Raw genomic sequence first — 26214 nt, 5'->3', positions numbered from 1 at the left:
TAGTATAAAAAAGTGGCAGCCATGGCGGGACCACTATTGTGCAAGATGTGGATCAAAGTTGGACATTCCCATACCTGTCCCTGTTAGTGCTTTGGCTGCAAGATGGTCAGGCCAGGGGCTCCTGGGAATAGGGGTGCTGGGTCTTAACACGGTTCCCTGTCAGCATTCTTGTAGATCCTCTGCTCATATTCAAGTACAGACTGGATCTGGGATGCAAAAAGAATTACACCCAATCCAACATTTGCATTGTCTCTAACTCAGGGTCCACAGCATGTTCCACCATCTTGGCCATTCATGGTGATCCAGAAGTAAACTGCAAGGGATCAGTCCCTAAACCCAAATAACAGCTTTACCAACAGATCCCAATGGTGTGAAAGCAAACCAGCTTCCCGCTGAAATTCTGTTTCCTCTGTACTGTAGGGCTTGGCTTCCTGGCAGGCTGAGCACGGCTCCCACGAAAGCCCGCCTTGTCCCCGGAACAGGGCTGGCAGATGCCACCAGGGGTGTGAATGTGAGGGATGCCCTCATCTTAGCTCGAGGGTCCCACATGCTCTATAAGACGTCAGCTTTTTGGGGTAGGCTGGCGTGGTCTGAGGGGACATGTAGGGAATACTCGCTAATGAGCGCTGGGGCATTCTTGAGCATCTCATAGAAGGAGTCCAGTGTCTTACGGTAAAGACTTCGTTGCAGGACGAAGGGACGGAAGAGGTTGAGGGGCTCGGCCCTGAGCACGGCCTCCGGGAGTCCCATGGCCTCAGGCACCTTGCGGTTGCCGATGAAGAAATGGTGGAGCTTCTTCTCCAGCAAGCTCTTCTCCAGGAAGCAGAGCAACTCGTGCAGACGAGCGTCCAGCTGCCCCGCCTTCCAGTCGGCCGCCTGCCGGAGGAGTAGGAGATGCAGCAGGGCGGTCTTCAGGTGGTAGCTGCTGAGCCCGCTGGGGCCGGTCAGGCGGCTCTGCTTGGAAAGCAGGAAGGAGGCTATCTGCAGGCAGCTGAGGTGGCAGGCGCCCTCGGGCAGCGCCTTCAGTGTCGTCCTGAGGAAGTGTCGCTCGTAGACGGCAAAGGACAGGAGCCAGTCTGTGCTGGAGGCTGGGGTGCCCTCAGAGGGCTCCCTGGGAAGGTGGGAGACAAAGTACAGGTCCGACTCATCACACTGGATCACAGGAATCAAGTTGAAGGGCATGAACTTTCCTGAACGGAACTTGATCTTCAGGGACCCCGGGCTGTCCAGCTGGCCAAAGGCCAGGTCGAACTCGTACTTGTGGGCGATGCCGTGCCAGGCTCTGGTGAGGGCCGTCTGAAACCACTTCATGACTTGCATCGTGTCCAGGTACAGGGAATCGGTGGCACACAGCAGGTTCTCCATGTCGCCGCAGGGAGGCGCCATGCTGTTCCTGCCATGCAGGAGACACAGCATGTCTTCCCCAAGCTTGGTCTTGCCACAGATGCAGCTCAGTGTGTCCCCGTCAGCGCGGACCACTTTGATCTGGCCATAGCCCTGGCGATCCAGGGGCACTGAGCGGCTGGAGCACCAGAGTTCTGGGTGGAAGCGGTAGGGCTCAGGGGGTGTGAAGGGCACAAAAAGGTGGCACAGCAGCGGCCTGTCCACCTGCCAGTTCTCATACATGCTGTCCACGCCGATGAAGTCCTCCACCTCCATGTCGGTGTCCCGGTTGCAGAGGCTCCTCAGGGCTTCCAGCAAGTCATCTACGAAGCCTTCCAGGAACTCCCGGGTACGGGCTGCATCGGCTGTGGCCCCCCGGATGCAGCGCTCATAAAAGTGGCCAAGCGTGGCCTTGTTGGGCAGGGTAAGGCCCTGCAAGGGGGCGCCCCCCAGCCCAGGCAGCTCATCCTCCTCACCGCCCAGGCACTCAGGTGAGGGCCCCTCCTGGTGGTCCTGCCGCCACACCTCGATCATCAGGAAGAGGATCATGCAGAGGGTGCTCCAGAGGTCCCATGTCACACGTGTCTCATTCTGCTGCCTGCCTTCCTCCGCCACCTGCTCCAGTGCCTCCTTCTCGGCCGCCAGCCGAGCCACCTCCTCCTCTAGGCGCAGCTGCTCCAGTTGCAGCTTCTCCTGGTGCGCCTGCATCTTGCGGATGATCTCCTCCTCGTTCTCAGGGACCGTGGCGTTCTCCCGCGGGAACAGCAGTGGATGGTTGATGATGGCCGTCACCACCACCAGACACACGCGGAACAGCCCCATGGCCATGGTTGGAGCTTTCCTGGGAACAGAGGGAGACAGATGGTTATACCAAACCTCCCTCAATGCCACTTCGTCCCTGGACCCCGCACTAACCTCAGCCCCTCAGGGCTGATTAAGGTCTTAGTTTTCCCACCTAAGCCGTCGAGAGCTCCCTACGGCTGCCTCAGGAGCTTCAGTCTAGCCATGGAAGAGCCCCAAAGGCCTACCCTGGGGTAGACATCTGTTTTTGTCCTACCCAGACATTCCTGGATGGCAGCAGCACGGCACTGTTCCTGGGGACCAACCCTTTTCTCCTACAAGTCCTTATGGCCAGGGCGAGGATATACCCACCTCCAAGCTCCTGGGATGGGCTCAAAACCCAGGCCCAAGACAATCAGACATTCTGCCACCCAGCTACAGCTAGAGCGATTGGTTCTGGGGTGAGCATTTGATCCAATTCGGACCACTGAGAGACAGATGTAGGGTGTGTTGGGCCCAATGGGAAGAAAAACTCATCCTGTTGCTAGGTTGCTGAGGGAACAGGATTATACCTGCAGTGGGCTCTCGCAAAGGGATCCTGCCTAAGAAAGACACCAACATAGAGGAAAGCAGAACCCCCCCTCCCCACACTCAGCTCTGCTTGAAGGCATTGCTGTCTGAGCTCTTTAGTCATACTAAAGAAACCCTTTTTAAGTCAGTTTGAGTGGCCTTTCCACCACTTGAAATCAAAATAGTCCTGAATAAAATATCCCCTTCTCTCCCAAGTGAATGTCATCTTCCTGCAATACAGTAAAGCCTAGTGGTTAAGGGAGAAAGGGCTAGGTTCCAAACCAGCACTGTTAACTGAATAGCTGTGTGACCCTGGGCATGTTAACACACCTCTCTGAGCCCTGGTTTCCTTACTGCACAAGGGGAAAGCAATAGTATCTCACAGGGTCACGGTACTGATAGATGCAATGATACCTGCAAACTGCATGGCCGAGTGACCAGTGCATAGCACATGTTCACTGAACAATAACTTTCGGAAGTAGATTGGAGCCCTTATCCTCCTCTTCTTAAACATCTCCTTCTGACGTGGAAGAGCTTACCCCAAATTCAGACACACTCTCCTGGCTTTTGTCTTTCCCCAGGACAATATTGGTGATGACCAGAGAGCAAAGAGTCACTAGTTTCTTCTCACCAGGCATCTGAACTTTAAATCTGACTTCTTAGCTGTGAAAGGAGGCACCCTTTTCCCCTAGGATAAGTGAATTTTTAAGCCTCAAGTGACTTTTGGAGAAAGGCTAATCCCTACAATCTTTGCAAATCAAAGTGTGGTTCATGGACCAGCAGCTGCAGTATCTCCTGGGAGCTTGTCAGAAGTGCAGAATCTCGGCCCCACCCACACCTACTGAATCGGAATCCACATTTTCATACCATCCGTATAAAAATCTGAGAGGCACTCTCTTATGCTGCAAGCCTTACTTACACCCTCTCCTTTCCTCAGCAGGAACCCTGGGACTTAACAATCTGCTATTTCCACACTTAAACTACCCCCCTCCTCGCTTGGGACCTCCGTGAAGGAAGCAAATGGCCAAATGCAAATCAGTTGAGGTCCTGAGGTTGTTGAGAGCACAGGGCTCTTCGTACCATGCCCTGGTGCACGCCAGCACTGGCTGATAGGAGCTACTGTGCCAGCCTGAGCCCCATTCCCTTTGGCTTGAGCCCCTGACCTGGAATTTGCACAATGAAATTCTTGTCCTAATGGTGCCTAGGACAGGGATTTGTTTCCAGGTAGATACCTCCGCAGGTTGTCCCTAGCAAGTGGCAGGATGGAGACGGACTGAGTTGGCTGCTGGTCACGCCTAGACAAAGCTTGCTGCTCAGATGTGACTCAGACATTCCACCCCATACACAACTGGACAGGTCTGCAGGAACTAAAAGGGTTGGCGAGTGGAGAAGGTCCGTCCTCCACCCTGAGGATTCTCAGTGTGGGCCTCAGAGGTGAGCTCTGAAGCGCTTACAGGTTTCCACTGGAGGAGGAAAGCGGGGACAGGATAAAGTGGAGGAAGTCACACTGCAAGGTGGGTGGGGTAAGGAAAAAGTGCAGGGGGCAGCGAGCCAGCTTTCCTTCCCCAAGCCAAGGAGCAGCTTGCTGGATAGTGGCAGAAACAGGTCAGCTTGGTTTCTACATTCGACAAACATCAACAGAAAGTTTTGCCAGGGAGGGTCCAAGGCATAACTAACTGCGAGGCTGGGTGATTAACATGGTGAGAATGTTAACACAAAGGTGGAGAGTGCTCATAGCAGAATATCAGGCAGCAGCCAGTTAGGAGATAATTGGGGGGGGGTTTTAGGGTCCTTCAAGGCACCTGGATCACAGGCAGCCACCTTTGGACACAATGGGCCTTCACCAGTCACAGTAATAGTCCAGACAACCACCTACCCAAGTTCCGTGTCAACTCAGGGCTGGATGCCACGAACAGGGGAGTGGGGCTGTGGCCAAGCCCTATGGTTGGGAACCCTCCCTGTGTCTACACCACGCTTCACGGTGCTACTTGCTACATCCTCATTCCTGCCAGAGGAGGAAGAGCTGTAAGAGCCTCCTTGTATTGGTGCAGGCAAGGTTCAGAACTCCAAACCAACTAAAGGGACCAACTCTGTGTGCAAGGGGAAAAGAGGATAGACTCGAGAGGAGACAGACTGGCTCAGAACCCAGTATGTGCACCTGCTGGAGGTGACTTCGAACAAGTCACTCCACTTCTCAGAACCTCAGTTTCTTCACCTGCAACATGAGAATAATCATATCTGCTGTTATAAAGCTTAAACGAAATAATGCATGTAAAGCACTCAGCAACACGCTTGCCCCTGAGCAAGTTTTCTTATAAAAGAAACTGTGATGGGATGGAAATACGCAGATGACCCTGCCTGCTGGGGTTCAGGGTGGAGTGCGCTGCAGACGCCCCTACAAGGAACTTTGGCAGGAGGTAGGCAGCGAATAGTAGCACTGATAATTGTAGGATTACAGACAAGACTCAACAGAAGCACCAGGGAAACAGGGCACCAGCCCGGGGAAGGACTGCAAGGAAAGGGGGCCTGGGCTGTAGACCCAGTAGACCTGTGTTCTAACCTTGAGTGACTATGAGTGGATCACGCAGCTTCTGCGCTCCCACGCTTTCCCTGTGAGAAGGAATTAATAACACTCCCTCCTTCACAGGGATGTTGGGAAAGGCGAGTGAGATCATATACCTTGGGTGCTTAGCACCGTGCCTGGCACAGGGCAGGCTCCTTCTCCTCAGCATCCACCTGCTTCTGCTTTCTCACCTGCTGAGCACAGCAGCCCTGCCCGAGCCCCAGGCGCAGGGAGTAAACACACGCTCAAAAGTGCTCTGAAAGCACAAGATGTTCCGCTGCTATTTCTCTTTCTTGGCACACCCCTGAGTCCGCCCTGGCCCCCAGCGAAGGGGAGAAGACTTCAGAGCCTGGGATCCTCCTACAGGTTAGGGGTTCCCTCTGACTCACTTTCTGACATAAACCATCTTCCCACTTCCCCGGATCAGATCCCAGCTGTCATTTGGCTCCTCGTTAAACTCTGCACAGGCTGGCTCTGTCTGCAGCACCCTATGGGACAGGACAGGCTGAGGCAGAGAATAGGGCTGTGGCCGCTCAGGGCCCACTAGATGGGGCTCAGTTTGAAGCCTTTGCTCCTTCCTCCTCCCAAACCCAGTCATAGAAACACGGCCCTGGGGACCCCAGGGGTCAGAAGAACCTCCTGCAGGCCAAGGGGATTCCAAAATAAACCTTAAAAACTAGTTCATGCCATGATGGGAAGGAGGAGCTGACAAACCCTGTTATACCCTCCTCCCTCTGGAATTCAGGCACAACTGACCAGCATTAACATTAAAACAGAGATCCTAAGAGTGACAAAACAGACTCTGTAGCAATAAGATACCGAATTTCAACGCAATATAGCATCATATGAGATAGCAGGCCCTGAAAGAAATCAAAGTATTTTACCCCAAAATATAATTTCTTGGACATATTTTGAAATGGCCCTGCAAAGCTGTCTATTGTCGGGAAAATCTATATTCTGTACAGAATTTCCTTCCCTTTCCAGGTCTCTTCCTGATCCAGGAGAGATTAACTAAGAGTCTGGCACCTTTTTAGGTCTGACAGACATGTACCATCTCCTCTCTCTGAAACCCACTTCCTGGGACTTCATCTACATAGTAAGAACCGTGGTCTCCATGTCCCTTATCCCAGACACTCCTTTCTACTGATTCCAGGTCTTTAGATAATAACTTACTTAACTCATTCAACCAACTGTCAGTCAGAAAATCTTTGAATCCACCTGTGACCAGGAAGTCACTCCTTGCCCTCACTTCAAGTTGTCCCATCTTTCCACACCAAACTAACATATTCCTTACACAAGCATTGATGAATGTCTGCCTGTAACTTCTGTTTTTGTGTGTGTGTGTGTGGCGGGGGGGAGCTGGGGGAGTAAGTCTCATTCTGTTACCCAGGCTAGAGTGCAGTGGAGTGATCTCAGCTCACTGCAACCTCCACCTCCCAGGTTCAAGCAATTCTCCTGCCTCAGCCTCCTGAGTAGCTGGGACTACAGGTGTGCCTCACCATGCCCAGCTAATTTTTGTGTTTCCAGTAGAGACAGGTTTTCACCATTGTTGACCAGGCTGGTCTCGAACTCCTGACCTCAAGTGATCTGCCTGCCTCGGCCTCCCAAAGTGCTGGGATTACGGTGTGAGCACCTGGCCTGCCTGTAACTTCTGTCCCCTTAAAATGTGTAACATTAAGCTGTAACCCAACTGTCTGGGGCACATGTTTTCAGGATCTCTTGGGACTGTGCCTCACGCCTTGGGCACTCAGATGGGTTCAGAATAAATCCCTTCAAATATTGTATAGAGTTGACTTCTCCACAAAAGGGAAGGAAGCAGGGCATTCTGACATTCAGAGACAGGACGGGTAGTGAGGAGCCTCTCACAAACCATGGATATGTGTATATGTGTGTGCATGTACTTGCACATACCAGCACATGCCTCCCCAAAGAGTCCCCTACTCCCAGTTCCAAGGATGTCCACCTCTGCCTTGGCCCAAAGTTCTCACCTCTACCAGGCTCTCCCACACCTGTGGTCTGAGACATCAGCCGGTGGATTTGGCTTTGAGAATAAACCTGTGTCACTTGGCGGGTTTTTTTCTGTCTGCTTGCCAGGAAGCCGGCAGGAAGCCTGCTGAATTCCTCTCCACCTCCGCCCTTGTCCTCAGAGAGGGGCAGCCCATGCAGTTCACAGCTAAAATTAGCCTGGCAATGCTGGGGTCACGGGGCGACAGGGGCTGAGGGAAGACGGAAGCTTCTGGGTGGCCCGGACAGAGGGCTGCAGGTGGCTGGCAAGGACCAGTGGTTTACTCAGACCCTTACTCCGAGGCTGGCCAGAAGCCAAGACCCTGGGGGAAATCCAAGACGGCTTCCTTCCTTCACTGAGGTCCCTCACTCCTGGGCAGCACTCCCTACCATCGCTTAATCCAATAAACACCACAAAGCATTGTCTAACAGCCATAGCTCTCCCCTTTCTCAAGTCCTCACTAGGATGTACTGGGCACTGCACACACTGACCACTGTAACCTTCTAAGAGGTGGGTGCCATCCCTGTTTTGCAGATGGGTTAACCAAAGCCCAAGAGAGGAAGTCATTTTCTAGCCACAGGACTAGAAAAGCCATAGCTTGGCTGAGATTCAAGCTCATTCTCTCTGTCTTTGCCAGCAAAGTTCAAGTTTTTCCACTGTGCTACATGTACGGAGCACATACTGAGTTCGAGGAACATGCTGGACGCTTCAGAGCCTGCAATGATGAGTATGGCCTGACCCTTGGTAGCAAAAGCATTACAATCCACGTGGGAAGGTAGACAGCCACTACGTATGGAGTCCCCAGACAGAATGAGATGTGGGGCACAAAAGGCACTTGAGCTACAGGCTGCAAAATGCAGAGAAGGGAGGGAGCTTCCTTCCTGTTCTCTGAGGGCCTCTCCTTGTCTGGCACTCTCCCTGCCCTCACCTGTTGGGGAGATGTCGGTGTGCAACCCCTTGGCTCCACTTTCACCTCCTCCTCTCCGTCCAGACAGAATTCCTACAACCAACCAGGAATAGTAGGAGCCTGTGTCCGGCCCCACAACTTGTTCATCACACTGCTTTTGCCCCACTGCCCACCTCCTCCCACCGAGAGTTGGCTGACCGTAGCCTTAAGCAGCAGGGGTCAGGGTTGCAAGGATGCCGAGAAGAAGAGGAAGCGTGGCAAGCCCAGAGCCGCAAATGCACCCTTTCCACCTACTTTCCAGGACCCATTTTCTTGGCCGCCCAGTATTCCCTCTGGGACAGTGGTTCTCAACCTGCTTAGCAGCAACAGTGCCACCTGGCAACTTGTTAGAAATGCAGATTTTCACAGGCAACCTCAGACCTGCTGATCAGAAATTCCACGGCTGGGGCCCAGCATCTGTGTCTCAACAAGCCCTCTAGGTCATTCTAATGCCCGCTCATGTCTGAGAACCATCCCTTCCCAAATCAGGCATCCTCTGGGTAGGAGGGTGGGGCTCCTGCAGTGTTGCAGCAGCCCACATCCTGGAAATTGCCAAGGGCTTGCCCAGCACGCAGCCTGACAGATGCAATTAGCTCTGCTAATTACAACAGCAAAAGAAGGCCTGGCCCTGGCGTCACGTTCAGAGCCAAAAGGAGCAGCTGATAGGTTTCCTTTACGAAATGGAATAAAGGACTGGCTGACGGCAGGGGAGGGCACTTTCAGCCCAGGCCTTGGGGGTGACTTGGGTCCCTTTCATTGTCTAGGTTCTGGGTCCTCCAAGAAAGAAGGAGCCAAGGGAGACCCAGACTGCCATGAGTTTGGGCTCGACTCCTTACTGTATCCTGGCCTTGTGCTGCAGTTTCTCAGCCCCAGCTTATGAGGTACACAGTTGTTGGGGGAAAATCAAGCCAAAAATTTAAGCAAGTCGGAATACAGAGTTGAATTTGGGTTTCTTTATTTTACAGAGGTAGAAACTGGGCCTCAAGAGGAGACCCGCGAGGCCTGGAGGGCGGGTGGAGTGGAAGAGGCAGGCTGGGCATCACCCCGTGGACCCTCCCAGGGAGCACCTGGCAGTGATTCCAGCACGGAACAGGGGAAGGGTGGTGAAAGGTGAGATGTTTTCATGACCAGCCATTTAGGAAGCAGGTGCCCGATACCAGGCAGGATGCTAAGTACTCTGCATGTGTTTTGTCATTTAACTGTCACAACCTCATTTAGGTAGTCGCATTAAAACTCTTACAGATGAAGAGACTGATGTTCTGGGAAGGTCACTGGGTGGCCTCTAGGATTTCTGAGTCTGCAGTGCATGACTGAATGTGAGCAGCACCTAGGCTGAGTCTGCCCCTCCCTCTGGTCTCCTTCCACCCCCTGAAGGGACTGATGGAAAACTGAATGAGTCCCTTCTCTTCCCCTGCCTGGGGGCACCTCTGCAGCATCATTGTCAGTGGTGACCACCAAAACTATCCAGGTCAGCTGTCCCCTGAGCTTCCCAGGCCTTAGAAAAACCGGACTATGAGGAAGGAGCATGAGCTCTATCCTGAGTCTTGATTTTAGAGTTTGGAACCCATGGGCAGGCGGTCTGAGCTATCATGAAACTCTCCTCCCATGGCCCAGTCTACTTGTCTTCCCCCAGATTCTGTGCTTCTCTCTAGCAGGGCTCATGCCACACGCTGGAGTGACACCAGCTTCCCAAAGCACAAGGCCAGCTCAGGGCCCCTTCTCCAGGAGCTTGTCCCTGGATCTGGCCTATCTTGCCCTTCCTGGAACTCCTGCAGGTCAGGTCACCTTCCTGCTCTTTACTATGTCACCCACCAGTCCCTGCGTTCCTACCTACAGTTCCAGCATGGTCAAGAAGCTGAATGTTCTCCTGCAATCCCCAGGGTACCACGGGGCTGGGCACACTGCAGGCTCCCAACATGGAAGTAGGAGCTGAGTTATCGTACATTGGGAGGAGGTGGCTGGAGGCAGATAGAGCTGTGGGAGTGACATGTCTCCACCAACTCCCTCCTTGTTGCCTAACTCAGGACAGAGGACACAGCACAAATGGCTCAGTAACACTGGCTCTGAATGTGTCACTGCTCTGCCTGATTGGCTCCCATCCTTCCAGGACAGTGGGAGAGGAGAAAGGCCTTATCCCAGCAAGTGCAAGGCCTCAGAGCTGCTCCCACCAGGGCATCTCTGGCTGGGTCCCTCTTCACTTGCACTCCAAATGGGGACAGAAGAGGGAATATAGGGGGGCAGTTGAGCAGACTGGGGCTGGAGGCTGGGCCCTGGAAGGGGAGGGAGGGACAGGCAAATAAAGGAAATGAGGAAAGAGGAAGGAAGAGGACCAACAAAAAATCATTGAGAAAGTAGGTGGAAAGGGTGCGTTTGCAGTTCTGGGCTTGCCGCGCTTCCTCTTCTCGGCATCCTTGCAGCCCTGACCCCGTGCAGTCACCTGACCCCTCTCCCACTGAGCAGGACCATCATGTTGGCCAGCTCACCTTCCCCAGACCTGCCAGCCTGTGGCCACTGGGCTCCTTCTGTTCCTCTCTCCAGACACCTGTCTCGAGGACCTGGGTTGTAAAATCAAGTCTCTGGGAGGGCCAGCCCGCAGCGGGGCTACAGTAGACAGTGAGAGGAGGGGACACTGGTCAACTGGACGGCACATGCTTCGTCTGAAGGAGTGAATCCCCGTGCCACACATTCTGTGCACCCGGAATGGCAAGATCTTTTTTTCCCTAAGAAAAGCCACTAATCTGGACTTTATCAAAATCCTCTCATTTTTAAATGTTGGCTGCTATTTCAAAAATTCTTTAAAAACCATGTGAGCAACACTGGGTGCAGTGGCTCACACCTGTAATTCCCAGCACTATGGAAGGCTGAGACAGATGGATCGCCTGAGCTCAGGAGTTCGAGACCAGCCTTGGCAACATGGTGAAGCCCCATCTCTACCAAAAATATAAAAAAATTAGCTGGGCGTGGTGACCCATGCCTGTGGTCCTAGCTACTCAGGAGGCTTAGGTGGGAGGATGGCTTGAGCCTAGGAGGCGGGGGTCACAGTGAGCTGAAATAGTGCCACTGTACTCCAACTTGGGTGACACAGTGACACCCTGTCTTGAAAAGAAGAGAAAATGAAATAAAATATGTTAGTGGCCAACCAGAGCCTGTGGGCTCTGGTCTGCAACCCCCATGAAGAGTTCCTCAAGGTAACCCCTAACCCGGGACTCTCCTTACTCCTACCCCATCAGCAACTACTCAGCAAACCCACTATTTCCTCTGAGTCCATGACTCCCTGAAATACCGGCTCCACCTTTCTCCCCAAACCTAGGCCTGACTCTACTCCTGTGCCTCCTCGTTGGCCCCAGCAATCACACTTGGAATAATCCTAACCAGCACTTATGAGGGCTGACTCTGTGCCAGGTCTTGTAGGAGCTTAGTGTAAATGCCAGAGTAGATTTTCTTCCTTCCCCACGGCCTCTGCAAGGACTAGAAGAAAAGAGAAAGAGGCTTTGTTGGGTTGGCATCCTGGTAACTTTTTTTAAGTCCCTCCCTCTTCCAAGAGTGAGTCTTGAGGACACTTAATGCTTTGGGTGGGTGGGACCGGGCACCCCCTGAGTCCAGCCAGTGTGTGCACATGCGGACAGCAGAGGCTCACCTAAGCCAAAAGGCCTAATGGTGCCGCACTAAGGAGCACTTGGTATTAGAGTAAGGTCTGTGGGCCCCAGGAACCCTGACTGTCCCTCCCTAACCCAGGGGAGAGCCCAGATTGACTGAGTGGGATGCTGGGCTCAGAAGCACCCAGGGGTCAGTCTGGACCTTGGTGAGGTGGGGCAGCAAGACAGACAGCAGAGAGGAGAGAGCTCCAGCCCAGTGCCCACCTGAGGTGGCCCTACCACCGAGCCGGTGGGGAAGGACACACAGGGCAGGAGCTGCCTTGTTTGCTCCAGCGGGCCTCTGTTGTCTGCATGTGAACATGTGGGCTACACTCACAGGAGGTGCTGCTCACACCCGTCCAAAGCATTAAGTGCTCTGAAGGCCCACTCTCAGAAGAGGGAGCGGTTTCAAAAAGTCACCAGGATGCCAACTCTATCCTCAGGACTGGGTCATGGGGGTGGTCTGCCAGCCAGCAGAGGCACAGGAAGGACAGAGGGCTGGACTCTGCCGACTCTGAGTGGGCGAGCCACATCCTTCCTGTTCCCGCTCCTCCGCCGGCTGAGCAGATGGAGAAGGCAGGAGAAGGCAGGGAAGCCATCCTCTCCCAGGAAGGACGGAGTGCCCCTCCGTCCAGCCAATCTGCCTGCCTCCCCCAGCGGGACATCACAGAAATCACAGCATCTTGGGACAGACAGACAGACAGACAAAGGCCTGATCTCTATGGCTGGGTTGTGGAGAGGACAGTGAGAAGAGATTACAAGGAGTAAAACAGTGGCAGAGACAAGGAGGGGGCTCCCCTGCAACCCCTGAGCTCTGGCCCACACCTCCTTTTCTCCCACCCATCCCCTCCAAGGCATCTCAGATACATTCAACTGTGTGGGTTGAATGACAGCCCTCAAAATATACGTCCTTGCGCTAATCCCCAGCCCCTATGAATATGACCTAATTTGGGAAAAGGGTCTTTGCAGATGTGATTAAATTAAGGATCTTGAGATGAGATCATCCTGGATTACCTGGGTGGGCCTTAAATCCAATGACAAGTATCCTTATGAAGTGACAGGAAAGAGAGAGACAGAGGAGAGATGAGGGGAGATGGAGGCCGGGATGGGAGTGATGCTGCCACCGCTGAGGGTCACCTGAGCCAACAAGAGCTGGAAGAGGCAAAGAGGGACTCTCCTCTAGGGTATCCGGAGGCAGTGTGGCCCTGATACCTTGATCCTGGCCTCCAGAACTGTGAAAATAAATGCCTGCTGTCTTAAGCCCTCCCGGTGTGTGGCAACTTGTTATGGCCACCTCAGGAGACTACTGCAGTCTCAAATTGCGATGCACCCTCCTCTCTCCCAGCCAGCTCCCCTTGCTGACCTTCCTCTTTGCTGGAGTATCTCCAGTCTCCCCAGCCACCTCTGATCTGGCCTTTGCTCTGCACCAAAGCCCAGGGATTCCATGTGAAATGGAATCTCTCTCACATACTGGCCAGCAGAGCCCTTTGGGGTCAGCTCGTCTGAGCTCTCCCTAACACCCCAAAACCCCCAGTTAGCTCCCCAACCCTGCACATCTCCCCTCCCCATTTCAATAGAGTCTTGTTTCCATGGGACACAAGTCAGTGCCTTAAGAATGTTCAAGGCCTGGCCCAACCAGCCTCAGAAGTCCTCTCGTTTCCCTCTCTGCCTGGCCTGGCCACTTCAGATCATCTCCTGTCCCCCAGACACCTCCTGCACCTCCCCACCGTTCCTGGAAACATCCATGCTTGACCTCTGTGCTGGCCAAAACCCTACCCAACTGACTTCACAGCAAGCCCATCTCAGAAACCACTTCCAAGGAGCCTTCCAGGATCCGAAGACAAATCCCTTTCTTCTAAGGGATAGAAGAACAGGGAGGGAGCGGGACATAGGAAATAGGCCTCATTAAGCGCAGCCAGGCCCCTCATGTAGGTCAGGTGGTTCTGTAGATGCACGGGCACACAGCAGGCACCCAACCGTGGCTGGTCCCACGTGTCTCTATCCTTGAGTTATTGCATTTAACCCACGCAGCAACCCCAGGGGAGGGGGCCATCAGCCTCACGTCCCTGGCAGGAGCCCAAGGCGCTGAGAGGTGGGGCAATGTGCCCAAGGTTGCACAACAGCCTGGCTCCAGGCCCCGTGTCACCCTGGTGTGCCCGACGGCTGCCTCTGTCCTTGTCTTGCCCCGTCACCTTCCTCACTGTGAGCTCCCCCAGGGCAGGGGCAGGGTCCTGTTTGTCTTTGCATTCCTCTGAGCAACTGGCATAGGCCTGTGCTCCATGCTAAGGACACACACTATCCTGGGGGCCCACAGCTGACACCACGCACTGGAGGCACTGCTTTCACAAGAAAGCTCCCCACAAATGGCCGCCACGGGCAGGAAGGATGCGTCTCCCACAGCCAGCCTGCGGGGGAAGGTCTCCCTTGGCCACCAGGATTCCCACCTCCGGTTTCTATGCCTGAATCACAGTCCCAGCAATGCGCCCTCACCACTTCCTGTTGTCCTACATTGGCTTGGTCTGGGCTCGTATTCCTCCGAATTTCCTGTAGCCCTGTGGTTGCATCTCACCCACAGGGTGCTGGTTTGGAGAGAGCGTGAATACCCACCTCAGGGCAGGACATGCCAGAGTTCCCAAGAGTCGTCCCCTTTCTCTCTCTCCACCCCATGATCTACACACCCCCAGCGTCCAAGCAGAGCCACAAACGTTCAGGTAAAACCACACTTTCTCGGTGGGGCAGGGAGGGGAGGCTGCACGCGTAGACGCAGGCTCCGCACAACAGCAGCCACACTGACTCAATGGAAAGGGGAAGGGACTGGAACAGAACCCAGGAGTAAACACAAAGGAAAACAAAAAGGGAACAAAGCCCTCCCTTTGGCCACTCCCAGCCCCCTCCCACTTTCCCCCTTTCACCAAGAAACTAGGATGGATGGAATTAAATAAAGGGCCAGCACCCAGCAGCCACCTTCCTTTTGACCCCTGGATGGGAACAAAGAGAGCCCAGCTTAGAAAGACACCCTGCCTCTAGGAGATGGGGGAGGATGAACGCCCCAAGGCCTTGTCCATGGCCTCGGAAAGGCTTGTTCCCCACCACAGCCTCCCCACCCCACTGGTCTCTTACCCACGTCCTGGCTTCCTGAGATTCTGGGCCCCATACAGCGAAAGAAATCCCAGACTGTTCTTCTACCCCAGTCCCCTGCAGCTTAGGCGGTACCTGACACAAAGCCTGGGCCCCAGCTGGGCTGGGGAGGGCGGGGAGGGGAGACGAAGGGAAGCGCTGTGGGCCTCCTGTACGCATACACACACACACACACACACACACACACACACACACACACGCACTCTCCCTGAAAAGATCTAAAAACCCCTTTCATCTCAATAAAGGGGAACAGTAACAGACACAAAGACAAAGGGGAGGCCAACCCAGCTGTAAAAAAATTAAGAGCGTCTTTGCTTATGCTCTGCTGCAGGGATCTGGGCTGAACAATAGAGCCGGGCCTCTGCCAACCCTCCCACACCAGTTAGTCAGAGCAAACCAGTCCTCCTCCTCTCTGGAAAGCAGAGGGCCCACATGGAAAGGCTAGGAACAGTTAGCAAAATTGCTCCCAGAATTACCTATGACAACTCAGAGTCACGCTCCCTGCGAATTGAACAAAACAACCCTACTATGATATCATTTTCTAGCCACAGGGACACAGCATAAGGTGTGATGCGGGTGCTCCACCGAGGCTGTGCTGGCACCCAGCAGGTGTCCAAATAACGCCTCCTGAATGCATGGACCCACACTCATATGTGCATCAGTCAGACTGAGGTGGGCAGCAAACAGCCACTGATAGTATCAAGTTCACATGAGCTCATTTCCACTCCTAAGGTCATGGAGAAAGAAACAGCCCAAAGCTCATCAGCTAAAAAGAGCTTAACAGTTTGCAGAGGCTTAGAGAACCATTGCTAAGGAGTCAAACTCTGCAATCTGATGGCCTGGGTTTGAATCTCGGCTCTACCACTTGCTATGGCAATAGTGTCCAATGTACAGCCTTGTGGACCATCTCACAGTCACTCAGCAGGGCTTGGTAAATGATACTGCTGTTGGCACTGGTACTGGTGCTATGGTCAGGTCTCCCTCTGGATTTGTTAAATCGTCATGGTTGCATGTTGAGGAAGAAGTGGGTGAACGACATCCCTGCAGCTCCTCCAGAAGCCTGGGGAGTATGACTAAATTGTCTCCTCCACCTCCTTGTCTTCTAAAGGCCCCAGGAGCTGACACAGAGGAAGAGGAGGAAGTTTGGAGACGTAGGAAGGTCAGCAGCACCCCCCTTTGCTCCTCCAATCTGGCATCATTGACACTGGCAGCTCTTCCATTAGGTTCTGAGTACCCAGCATTGGAAGAGGGTAGATGCTATAATGATGAATGCTTGCTGAATACATGAATGGAGTTAGGATTGGGATAAGAACCTCACTGCCTTTACTCCCAGGAGCAGGAATTTGAAATTCCTGGAGTGAAGTGGAAAGCTCTGGATAAAGTAACTTCTATGTTCTTTCTTCCTGGGAGGCACGCTGCAGTCAGAAAAGCAAAGTGCTAACAGTGTAAGTGCCTTGGAAAATGTAAGCAAAATCCCTTCCAGACGTAGCCCTGGAGACAGAGATGGCTGCAGCCTCGTTTGGTCTGGACTGGCCTTCATCTAACTGTAGGCGGACTCACTGCCAACGTTTAGAAAATGGCCCAGGAATGAACCCTGACACGTTTGTCTGACCCTCAGCTGCCTTGCTGTGGACATCTCCTTTCTTGCTCAAGCTTCCTGTAGAAATGGATGATAAACAGAGGATTACAGGGTAAGAGAAGGAGCCGAGAAGTAATTCTTCTTTCAGGAGAAAACTGGACAAGCCTCAGCACCCTGACACACCACGGGAGGGTTTAATAAATTACAACTACTGCATCGCATTTATTGAGGCTTAAGCATTGTGCAACAATGCTTTACATGTATCATTCTCACATTAAACCTCTGAAGCAGGCACTTATCTCCATTTTACAGAAAAGGAAACTGAGTCATAGAGGTGAGGCCACCCACCAACATCATAGAGCCAGGATTTGAATCCAAACCTATCTGACTTTCAAGCCTATAATCTTCCCATGAAGCCATGAGTTGTGTTGCTCAGTGAGCTGGCATCTGTGAAACATTAGGCATGTACCTATGGACTTCCCTAGCCTGGACTGTTTAGGGGAGGGTAGGTGACAATCTAGATGAAATGTGGCTATGAAGTAGGGAGTTAAACCTAATGAACTTATGAGACTCCTTCTACCAAGATTCTGTGAGTGTGGCCTGGGTTATTTGAGATAAAAGGAATGGAAAGCCTTCTCTGCAAAAAAGGGTGTGACGGCTCTCTTGACACTGGCAGGTAGGTATGTGTTGGGGTGAAACATCAGGAAGTGGCATGAGTACATGAGGGACATTTTGGGGCAGCACACAGGGATAGGATCCAAGCAGCCCCTGCTCTCCTACCCTCCAGCCCAGGCATGCGGCACCCCTGCCTTCTTGGGAACTTTGGAACAAAGTCTCAGCAAACAAAGGACGCGTTCATAAACTTCAGGCGGGTCCCCGATGGCGGCTAAGAGGCTATTGAAGCCGGCTCCCATGAGAACAGTATGTTATGAGCACATGCTTTTGCACCAGCGGGCAGGGCCAAAATAATAACACCTTCCCTGCTGCTTTGATACAGGAGGAGGGGGCGAAGGTTGGGGGGACTCCTGCATCAGCTTCAGGGAAATGAAAGGAGAGAAAGCAGTAGCAGCCCAGGGTAGCATCCAAGCTGAGCCCCTCTTCCCAGGCAGTGAGCGTCCCACTGTGTTATGCACCTGGAAGTGAGTCATTTGATAATTGTGGGGCTTCGTATTTTTCCTAGGGACTTCCAGCAGAGGATTGCAAAATGCTCTGAATATTATCAGGAACTGGTTGTTACTGTGCCCATTAAACAGAAAAGAAAACTGAGTGCTGGAAGGGAAAGCCTTTCCTTCCTTTCATCCTCAGATAGCTCAGGCCACACTCACAGAATCTCTTGGCAGGAGTCTCCGAAGTTCACTAGGTCTGCTAATATCAGAGTGAGTCACAGCAGGAAGGGACCAGCAGGCTCAGGCCTGGAGTTGGTGGTCTGCTTGCTGTCTTCTCAGTTTTGACACTTAAACTTTGTGGGATTCTTTATGCCATCTGTATGTTTTCTGGGCTACGGTGTCCAGATGCCTGAGGTGGGAGAAAGAGCCTAAGGATCTGGGAGAGAGCAAATCTAAGTTCGAATCTCTTCTCTGTTGTTTTCCGTTTGGGGCAAGTCCCTCTGAGTCTGTTTTTTCACCTGTAAAACTAGGATAATACCCACCTTGAAGGCCTGTTGTGAGGAGGAGAAATAAATACGTATAAACCCCTAAAATGGGGCTTTGATCAGTAAATGAAGCCATTATTTTTTTTCACAAGGCCATTCTACTTATATGAACAATGTCATATCCATAACGGTGGATTCAGGACCAGATTTGTAAATAGAATCATAATCTGCAGGTTAATGATACTCTAATTTTCATTTATAGACCTGAAAAAGCTAGGTGCATACAAGAATTAGGGCAATGACTTTAGCCACTGATACCCTGGACATCAGAAAAGCACCTGAAATTATGCCTAGTTGCACAAAACAAAAACTTTAATCAGGCGCCTTCAAATGGAAGGACAAGGCGATTCCTGAAACAACTAGAGAGAGACCTACTATATCATCTAGTTTTTTATCTTTCTTCAGGGCAGGGAGTCCTCCCTTTCCTGCCTCCTTCGTCTCCTGTGCTGATGTTTGGTAGCCCTTGCTTAGGAGGAGCAGCAGGCATCACCAGATAAGATGTGGCAGAAACCACAGGTCACCAAGTTAAGAGCATCAGAACTGCTGAGTGACCTCAGCTTTGTAAACAGCACCATCCCAGGGACAAGGTGGACATCCATGGCTGCCCCCTCTGACTCCACTCCCAAATTAGCAAGTGTATCTCAAGCACATCCAACTGAAAGCGTTCCATGAATTTAGTTTAACTCATCTACAATTCCACAGGGAATGCTAAGCTGAGTGAGGTGAACTGTGAGATGGATTCCTATCTCCAGTTGGTCCTGCCTCTTGGGGCAGTGGATTCCATACACTCTTCCTCTCCATGTGCATTTCATCATAAAGCTCCACGAGGCCACTGAATCCCTGGCATGGGCCGTGCATAACATAGATGCACAATGGCTGCTTGATCAATGAGGCCCCTGTAATAAGGATGTGAGCATCCTATTTCTCACTGTCTTTTGTGGGGAGGCTGAAGAATAGAAAGTCACTTTTCTGATGGCCCCAACACTGCTCTAGCCTGCCCTTCCCCTAACCCTCCTTACGGATCCAGGCTGCAGGAGGCCCCCTAAGGAGTCTCGCTCAGAGAACTGAAGGAGACGGCAGCTGTCAGCACTGGGCTCTCTGACCCAAGGCCTAAAGACACACCACCAACAGACACAGCCCAGATCTGAAACTGCAGCGCCTCCCTCCTCTCTTCACCCTCCCACTAACTGGGCCCATCCTCTCCCCAGCCTCTGAGAAACATACCTGTGAACGTTACACCTTCTATGTCTCTTCCCTTCAACATGCGTCTTACACTTGAGGCCGATTTTTCACCTCCCCATCCATCTTAGGGTGGAGGCGTTGCCCTGAGCAACAGTGATGTCACCTGCAGGGTGCTTCCATTTCACTGATGTCACGGGGTGAGCCTAACGGATAGAGGGGGGATGTACTCTCTGTGGGAAAATGTCACAGGTCCTAAACTGTTGAGGAGGGGTCTGCAGGCCTCTTGGGCACTCCCAAATGACCCCTTTCCTCTCCCAGAAGAGCTCCTCACCCTTCCTTCCTCTCTGGATGCCTGTTAGAGCTCAGGCCTCAAATCTGACTTTCCCTCTGCCAGAGTCAGCCAAAAGATCAGGACGAGCAGCTCCAAACAAACTGCTGGAAAGAGCACTGAGGATAGATGTCCTCCCCGTCGAGGATAGATGTCCTCCCCATCGAGGATAGATGTCCTCCCCGTCGAGGATAGATGTCCTCCCTGTCTAGGACAGTCTAGGCCCCTACAGCCTTGTCCTTTGTCCAGACCTCAGAGGAGGGAGCAGTGACCTGATGGGAAAGTTGGGGCCCAAGTCGGCAGAGAATGCAGACCTCCAATTGACCTCTGCTGTCCCGAAGAGCGCACACTGGCCAGATTTCCAGTCTGCACCAAGCACAGTGCTCAATGCCTTCTGCGCATTGTCTGGCTCAACCCTCCCCACAGCCCTGAAGGTCATCCCCATTTTACTGATGATGTTACCGAGACTTGAAAAATCAAGGCACCTGCCCAACTACTGAGAACGCCCAACAACTGAGTGGTGGAGCCAGGATTCAACTCAAGTCTGCCCCACTTCAAAGCCCATGCAGTCACACCTCCTTGGTTTTGGGCACCTGGAGATGCGGCTCACTAAAGACGAGCCGTGGAGGTCCTGGACAGAGACCAGAAAGAGCCCTTTAAATCCAAAGAGGTCAGCTGAGCAGGGCAGGTTGCCTGAGGCAGCCAAAGCAGGCACTGCTATAGGAATGCGTTACCCCCTGGCCTACACACGGCATGCAATAACTGGCCAGCCTTGGCCCAGCCTCCATGCTGATTAGGGATCATGTGTCCTTGCTCTATGCTTGGCTTTCTATTGATCCATCCAGGTTACCTGATCATCCTCTTGATTTGCATATAGCATTTACTCTCATTGCCTGGCTCTACAACCCTGAGATTGTACAGTAGTTACTGAATTTACACACATGCAAATCTATGTCTCTGGGAGCTAACGCTTGCAAAGCACTAAACAAATAGGTAAATAAAATAAAACAATTACTACATTATGAAAGAGGAAAGGGAGAAATGATACCAGGATTTCTCAGGGAAATAATGCCCTTGAGGCACTGGCCAAGGAGATGCCCACAGCCAGGCTGACCTGAGTATCCAGTCTACCTGGCAGGTATCTTTCTGCTGGTGAGAGGGCCGCAGAGGTAGACAAAGCCCTGCGCTACTGGACATCACTGCCCCTCGCCCCCACCCCATGGTCCTCCTGCCTGGTTCTGACTCCAGCTTTGATAAGCGCAGTCCACCTTCTGGTCTTTGGTTTCCCATATGGCTTGTCCAGGACACAGGGAAGAGACGACATTCAGTCAGTGTGATGTTTGCAAAGTCTCCTTGCAAATTAATAAACCAGCATTCTGACTCGTACACCCACTTCTGGGAGCTTTCTCAGGGTGAATCAGTAGCTTGAGTCCAAACCACTCTGAAAATTATGGAAATCGGGTTTCTGAGTGGGCACAGCTAAGAGCCATCCCCTGGGACAGGTGACGTGATCCAGGTAAACACCACCCTCTGAGCAATCTGCTGGGCACCAGCTGGCCCCTCCCAGGAGGCATCTTGACTTCCTCACTGATGAGAAGCCTATTTTGTTTAAGTGCCTATTGACAGGGCGTAGTGAAATGCTCGGTTCCAGCTAATTAAGCGCTCAGCTGTACGGTGTGGAAACTAAGCGATCATGTACATGGAGCTGTGAAATGGAGTTTCAGGAAGGGTTCCTGGACGAACTTGGGAAGGGCATTTGTGGGTGAACAGGACTTCAACAAGGAAGCAAGAGACCACAGATGGGGATCAGGGGTTTGGAAGGTCAGGACAGTGGTCTCACCTCCTTCCACTCGCTGTCTGCCTAGATCAGGACCCTGCGTGCAGCCACCGCTGTTTCCCTGTGAGCCACACCTAGGGGCACTTACTCATCACCCTCATGCCAGGCCCCAAACTGGATCTGCCACCTCACACCGCCCAGAGATTAAGGAAAGTCACTTGATTCTTGGGCCAGGCTCCCCATCAGTCATCAAGGCCCAGCTTGCCTTTTTCTTTCCTCCTCTTCCTCCTGCCAGATGAATTTCCCCTCCTTCCTCCACCTGGGCTGAGAACAGGTATTTCCTCCTTTGAAAAAGAAAGAAAAAGGCAACTGTTCTTCCCCCTTTCCCACGAGGGTTCCCAATTAAATTAGCTGTTTAAGCTTAAGTTGCTTCTGAATGTCCAGTGATTGAGACTCACCTTCCAGGCTCCGGAACACTTAACATCCCTGTGCCTCAGTTTCCTCATCTGTAAAATGGAGTTAACAATACCTAACTCATAGGGCTACTGTGAGGATTAAATGAGTTAATACAGGCTAAGTACTTTTGGGGGGGAAAAAAAAAGCCTGGCCAATGTTAAGCCCTAAATAGTGGTTGTTTATCAGGGCTGCTGTGAATGGTGGGCCAAGCAGTGTACTGCTCAAGGCACCTGGCTGAGGGGTGAGGATAAATCCAGCTCACATGTCACTTGCCCAGCTACATGGCTTGGCTATGTCCACTCAAATAAGGCCAGTATTTCTAAGAAGCATCAAGTCCCATCCTCTTGCCAAGACGGAGCACCTTATTCTAATTCATGCGAAGGACTGAATAGGCTAGCAGCAGTCCTGGAGGTTATCATGAACAGTTCTCAGCATCCTCGTGGCTCTGTACTCCTCCCCAGCAAGACTAGATAAGAGAAGGGTCCAGGATGGCCGGTGTCATCCATAATAAAGTCCTTCTCAGCTCCCAGAACACTTGGAGCACCCACCCCTCCCAAGCAGATTCTCCATTAAAGCCCCACAGGCTGCTGTGCCACCTCATCCCTGCTGGGGCGGACTCTCCACTCCAAATATGGAACCTGAGTCTTGGACTCTGAAAGCACCTTCTCCTGCCCAGTTATTATTTTTGGGGGTGGGGGCAGCAGGGCGTGGGGGGGTAGGTGAAAGACAGGGTCTCAACTGTCACCCGGATGGAGTGCAGTGGCATGATCCTAGCTCCAACCAAATGATCCCAGCTCTAAGCCTCGAACTCCTGGGCTCAAGCAATCCTCCCATCTCAGTCTCCCAAAGTGCTGGGAAGACAGGCATGAGCCACCCAGCCCAGCCTCTTTCCTGTTGATGGCCACCTGTCTCTGCTGACAGCTGTGAAAGGAAAATACAACCTCAGGACCCCAACCTCAGGATGCCAAAGGGAAAAGTTAAGCTTGGGAACTGAGCCATGCAAAAAACAAAACCGAAAACTGCGTTCCTTTTGTTGCCAAACAGATAGCTATAATTTCACATGCTTACTTTATCTTATGTAAAATGTAGATTTACCGAGCATGAGAAGAATGTACCCAGGGAGAGCAGAGAGTCAGTGTAACTACTTCATGGTTACCCACAAGTGGAGAAAATCTGAAGGCAGAATGGCCTGGAGCAGCAGCAACACACATGGAATTAGCAAACAATGAAAGCCACTTAGGCACGTGGGCTGGAGAGAGGACTCAAAAACACAGTCTATTCTGTTCTCATAAGGGGGAAAGACAGTAATCCACTTTTCTGATAATCTATTTTCAGGGCTAACCTGGGCCTAAAACTGCACCAACCACAGATGAACTTTAGCTGGCAGTCAGATAGACTCGGTTTGTAAAAGGCAAGAGCCCTGGGTCATATCCAACAAAAAAACAAGAAAATAGAACGTGACCCCAATTTAGATCCAAAAGACCAGAGTCCGGATGGCGACCAGTATCTAGTACTCTACTATTTGTGAAATGAGACCAATATCTGGTACTCTGCTAGTTGTGAAATGGTGCTTTTCTCACACCAGGAGAAGGGCAAAAGGCAAAATGAGGTCCCTGCCTGGTTCCGTAGAATATTTTACCTTCCTGGTCGGCGGCAATTTTTTATTTTTATTTTTTTTAAAGAGAAAGAGTTTTGGATGGGGAATCCGGCCCCGGAACTCCTAGAGTCTTCACCTGGCAGCCAGAATGGCGAAGTCACAGGGATGGGGTTGAGGGTGGGGTTAGGGGTGAAGTGGCACAGTTATTTGCAGCCTCAAGAGCAAGTCTGCACAGCGTGAGGTCTGGTCCACTAATAGTCCCGAAAGAGGAAGCGCCGGGGACTTTATCTGGCCTGAAGCAGCCCCCTAACTTCACTACCAGGAACCGAGAAAAAACAAACTTCACTCCCATTCCTCCCTTACAGGAAGGGAGGGAAGGGGAAGGGGAAAAGGGGGCAGCAAATGAGCAGGGCCACCCCGCTTTTCTTTCTGCGGTAGCGCTCTGCTCAGACGTGAGAAGTAACGGGTCACCTGGGCACTACAAACAAAAATGTGATCCCGCTCTGGGCTCCGAGGCTCTGCGCGCCTAGAGAAGGAACTGCCCGCAGCCTAGATGGAGCGAGCGCCCGCGACGCATCCCCCCGCACGGCGGGAACGAGACGCATGACCACGGGGAGACAATGCGCCCGCCTGGGCATGCGCGCTTTAAGGGGGTCTCCAAAGTCAGCCCCCACCCGGGGGCCGGGCAGGCGCCCGCGATCCGCACACCCTCCTGCGCCCCCACTCCCGGCAGCCATCTCCGGCACAGCTCCTCCGAGCTCGAGGTCTCCATCGCGCCCTTCTACCTTTAGTACACTAGGCTGCCCCGGGACTTACGATTGGCCTGGGTCCCCGGTCCCGATCCCCGCCGCGGGAGGACTGCTCCAGCACAGGCTTTGCGCGCGGGTCGGGGGCCGGGGTGCCGCAGTTTGTAGGCGGCTGCGGCGGAGCTTGTGGCCTGGCACTTAGAGAGGCGCGAGCGGCGATGCCCCCGCTGGCTCCCGCCTTCGGGCCTACAGCGGCCGGCTCTACAGGACTTCAGAGTTACTCATTTCCTGGATGTCACAAAAACTTTTTCCTCCTCATAAGAACGAAACACCCGCCTCTACTCGCGGCCGCGGAAGCTCGTTAAGGAGGACCGTGTGGGTTTTGGTGGTTGGGCCCAGGGTCCGCCAGGAAGATCTGCCCAATGAGACCCCAGAAACTCCCCCGGCACGGCAGAACTGGAGAGTGACTGGGAGAGACGGAATCAGGCCACTGGAGTAAACTGGAGCGAGTGGACAGGGGCCCGGAGAGGACGCCCTTAAAAGTCGTTCTAAGCAGCGGAGCGGAAGGAGTTAAGTCCTTACAAGTCTGGGAGAGTTTTCTGCGGCGTGTTTTACAAGTGGCGGAATTCATGGGGCCACCTATTTAGTCTCTTGGAGGAAAATATAACTCTAGACATAACGCCAGCCTTTTTCTCTTTTGCAGCTTGAAAGGATTAAAATAACTCTTTTTTTTTTAGAAGGAGTTTCGCTCTTGTTGCCCAGGCTGGAGTGCAATGGTGGCGCTATCTCCGCTCACTGCAACCTCCGTCTCCCGGGTTCAAGCGATTCTTCTGCCTCAGCCTCCCGAGTAGCTGGGATTACAGGCATGCGCCACCACGCCCGGCTAATTTTGTATTTTTAGTAGAGAAGGGGTTTCTCCATGTTGGTCAGGCAGGTCTCGAACTCCCTACCTCAGGTGATCAGCCCACCGCGGTCTCCCGAAGCGCCTGGGATTACAGGCGTCAGCCACCGCGCCCGACTTTTATGATACTCAGATGCATGGTTGCTTTTCTCCGGGATTAACCGGGCACAAAGGAGAACGGTGACCGAATGCTCCACTGGACAGGCGCGGAAGTTTCTGGTTACTGTTGTGACGGTAGATCGGTAGATCAAGTGTTACCACCCCTGTGTTAGAAACATAGAGAACTGAGGCCTGGAGGAGCAGCAGCAGCAGCGTTCTGGTCGAGCTTAATAGTTTATGAAATCCGTAACTTCTACTGTCTTCCTTTTGACCTAGCCAAATCCCACAATCAGTGGAAAAGGCAGAGAAGGGTTTGAATGAATTCTACATTAAGCGGCTTTGGGGGGCACCAAATGCCAGTGAAGGCACATTGGGGAAATTGGAACACGCTGTCCAAAATGATCACCATTGCTACTGCTATTTGGTCTCAGAACACTTTCTTTTCGTCTTTTCCTTTAACACTCGCCTAGAAGACTTTTTGGCTGAGTCTGAAAGATAAACAGGCAATGAGAAAATGTTCTAAAAATAGACTCCCTGGCCCTTGGCCCAGGGTACTTTTATTTTCAAGTTTCTACTGCTGCTTAAATTCTTTTCTTACATAAGAGGTTATGGCAGAGTTGGGGGCCAGTATGGGTGTTGGAGGTGGTGGGGGCGATCTGGGGAAACAGTCTTGAAAGAGCTATGTATTTCCAAAATGTCTACAAGTTGGTCGGATGGGTTACTCACACCCTTCACAAAGCAGGTGGGGGAAATTTCTCTGAAGTGAGAGCGCTGGGCTGAGCTTTGTAATCCTTGGGCTAAGAGTTCAGCGTTGTGCTGGAATGCCAAGGTTAGTGCTTGAATGCCCTCTGAGATTGTCATCCCGTCTGCAAAGTAGT

The 26214-nt window shown here is 52.5% G+C and overlaps 1 protein-coding gene across 1 annotated transcript; it reads right to left on the bottom strand.

Moving 5' to 3' along the window:
- Nucleotides 1-24652, bottom strand: ITPRIP (inositol 1,4,5-trisphosphate receptor interacting protein). Its single transcript, XM_011957329.1, is given in 3 exon segments — nucleotides 1-586; nucleotides 589-2224; nucleotides 24407-24652. Coding segments are annotated over 2 exon segments (1647 nt in total). The 5' UTR covers nucleotides 2212-2224; nucleotides 24407-24652; the 3' UTR covers nucleotides 1-562.
- Nucleotides 24653-26214: the final 1562 nt, after the last annotated feature.

Source organism: Colobus angolensis, unplaced genomic scaffold (genome assembly GCF_000951035.1).
Source record: "Colobus angolensis palliatus isolate OR3802 unplaced genomic scaffold, Cang.pa_1.0 Scaffold44, whole genome shotgun sequence".
Lineage (NCBI taxonomy): Eukaryota > Metazoa > Chordata > Mammalia > Primates > Cercopithecidae > Colobus > Colobus angolensis.
This window is presented reverse-complemented; position numbering and strand designations above follow the sequence as displayed.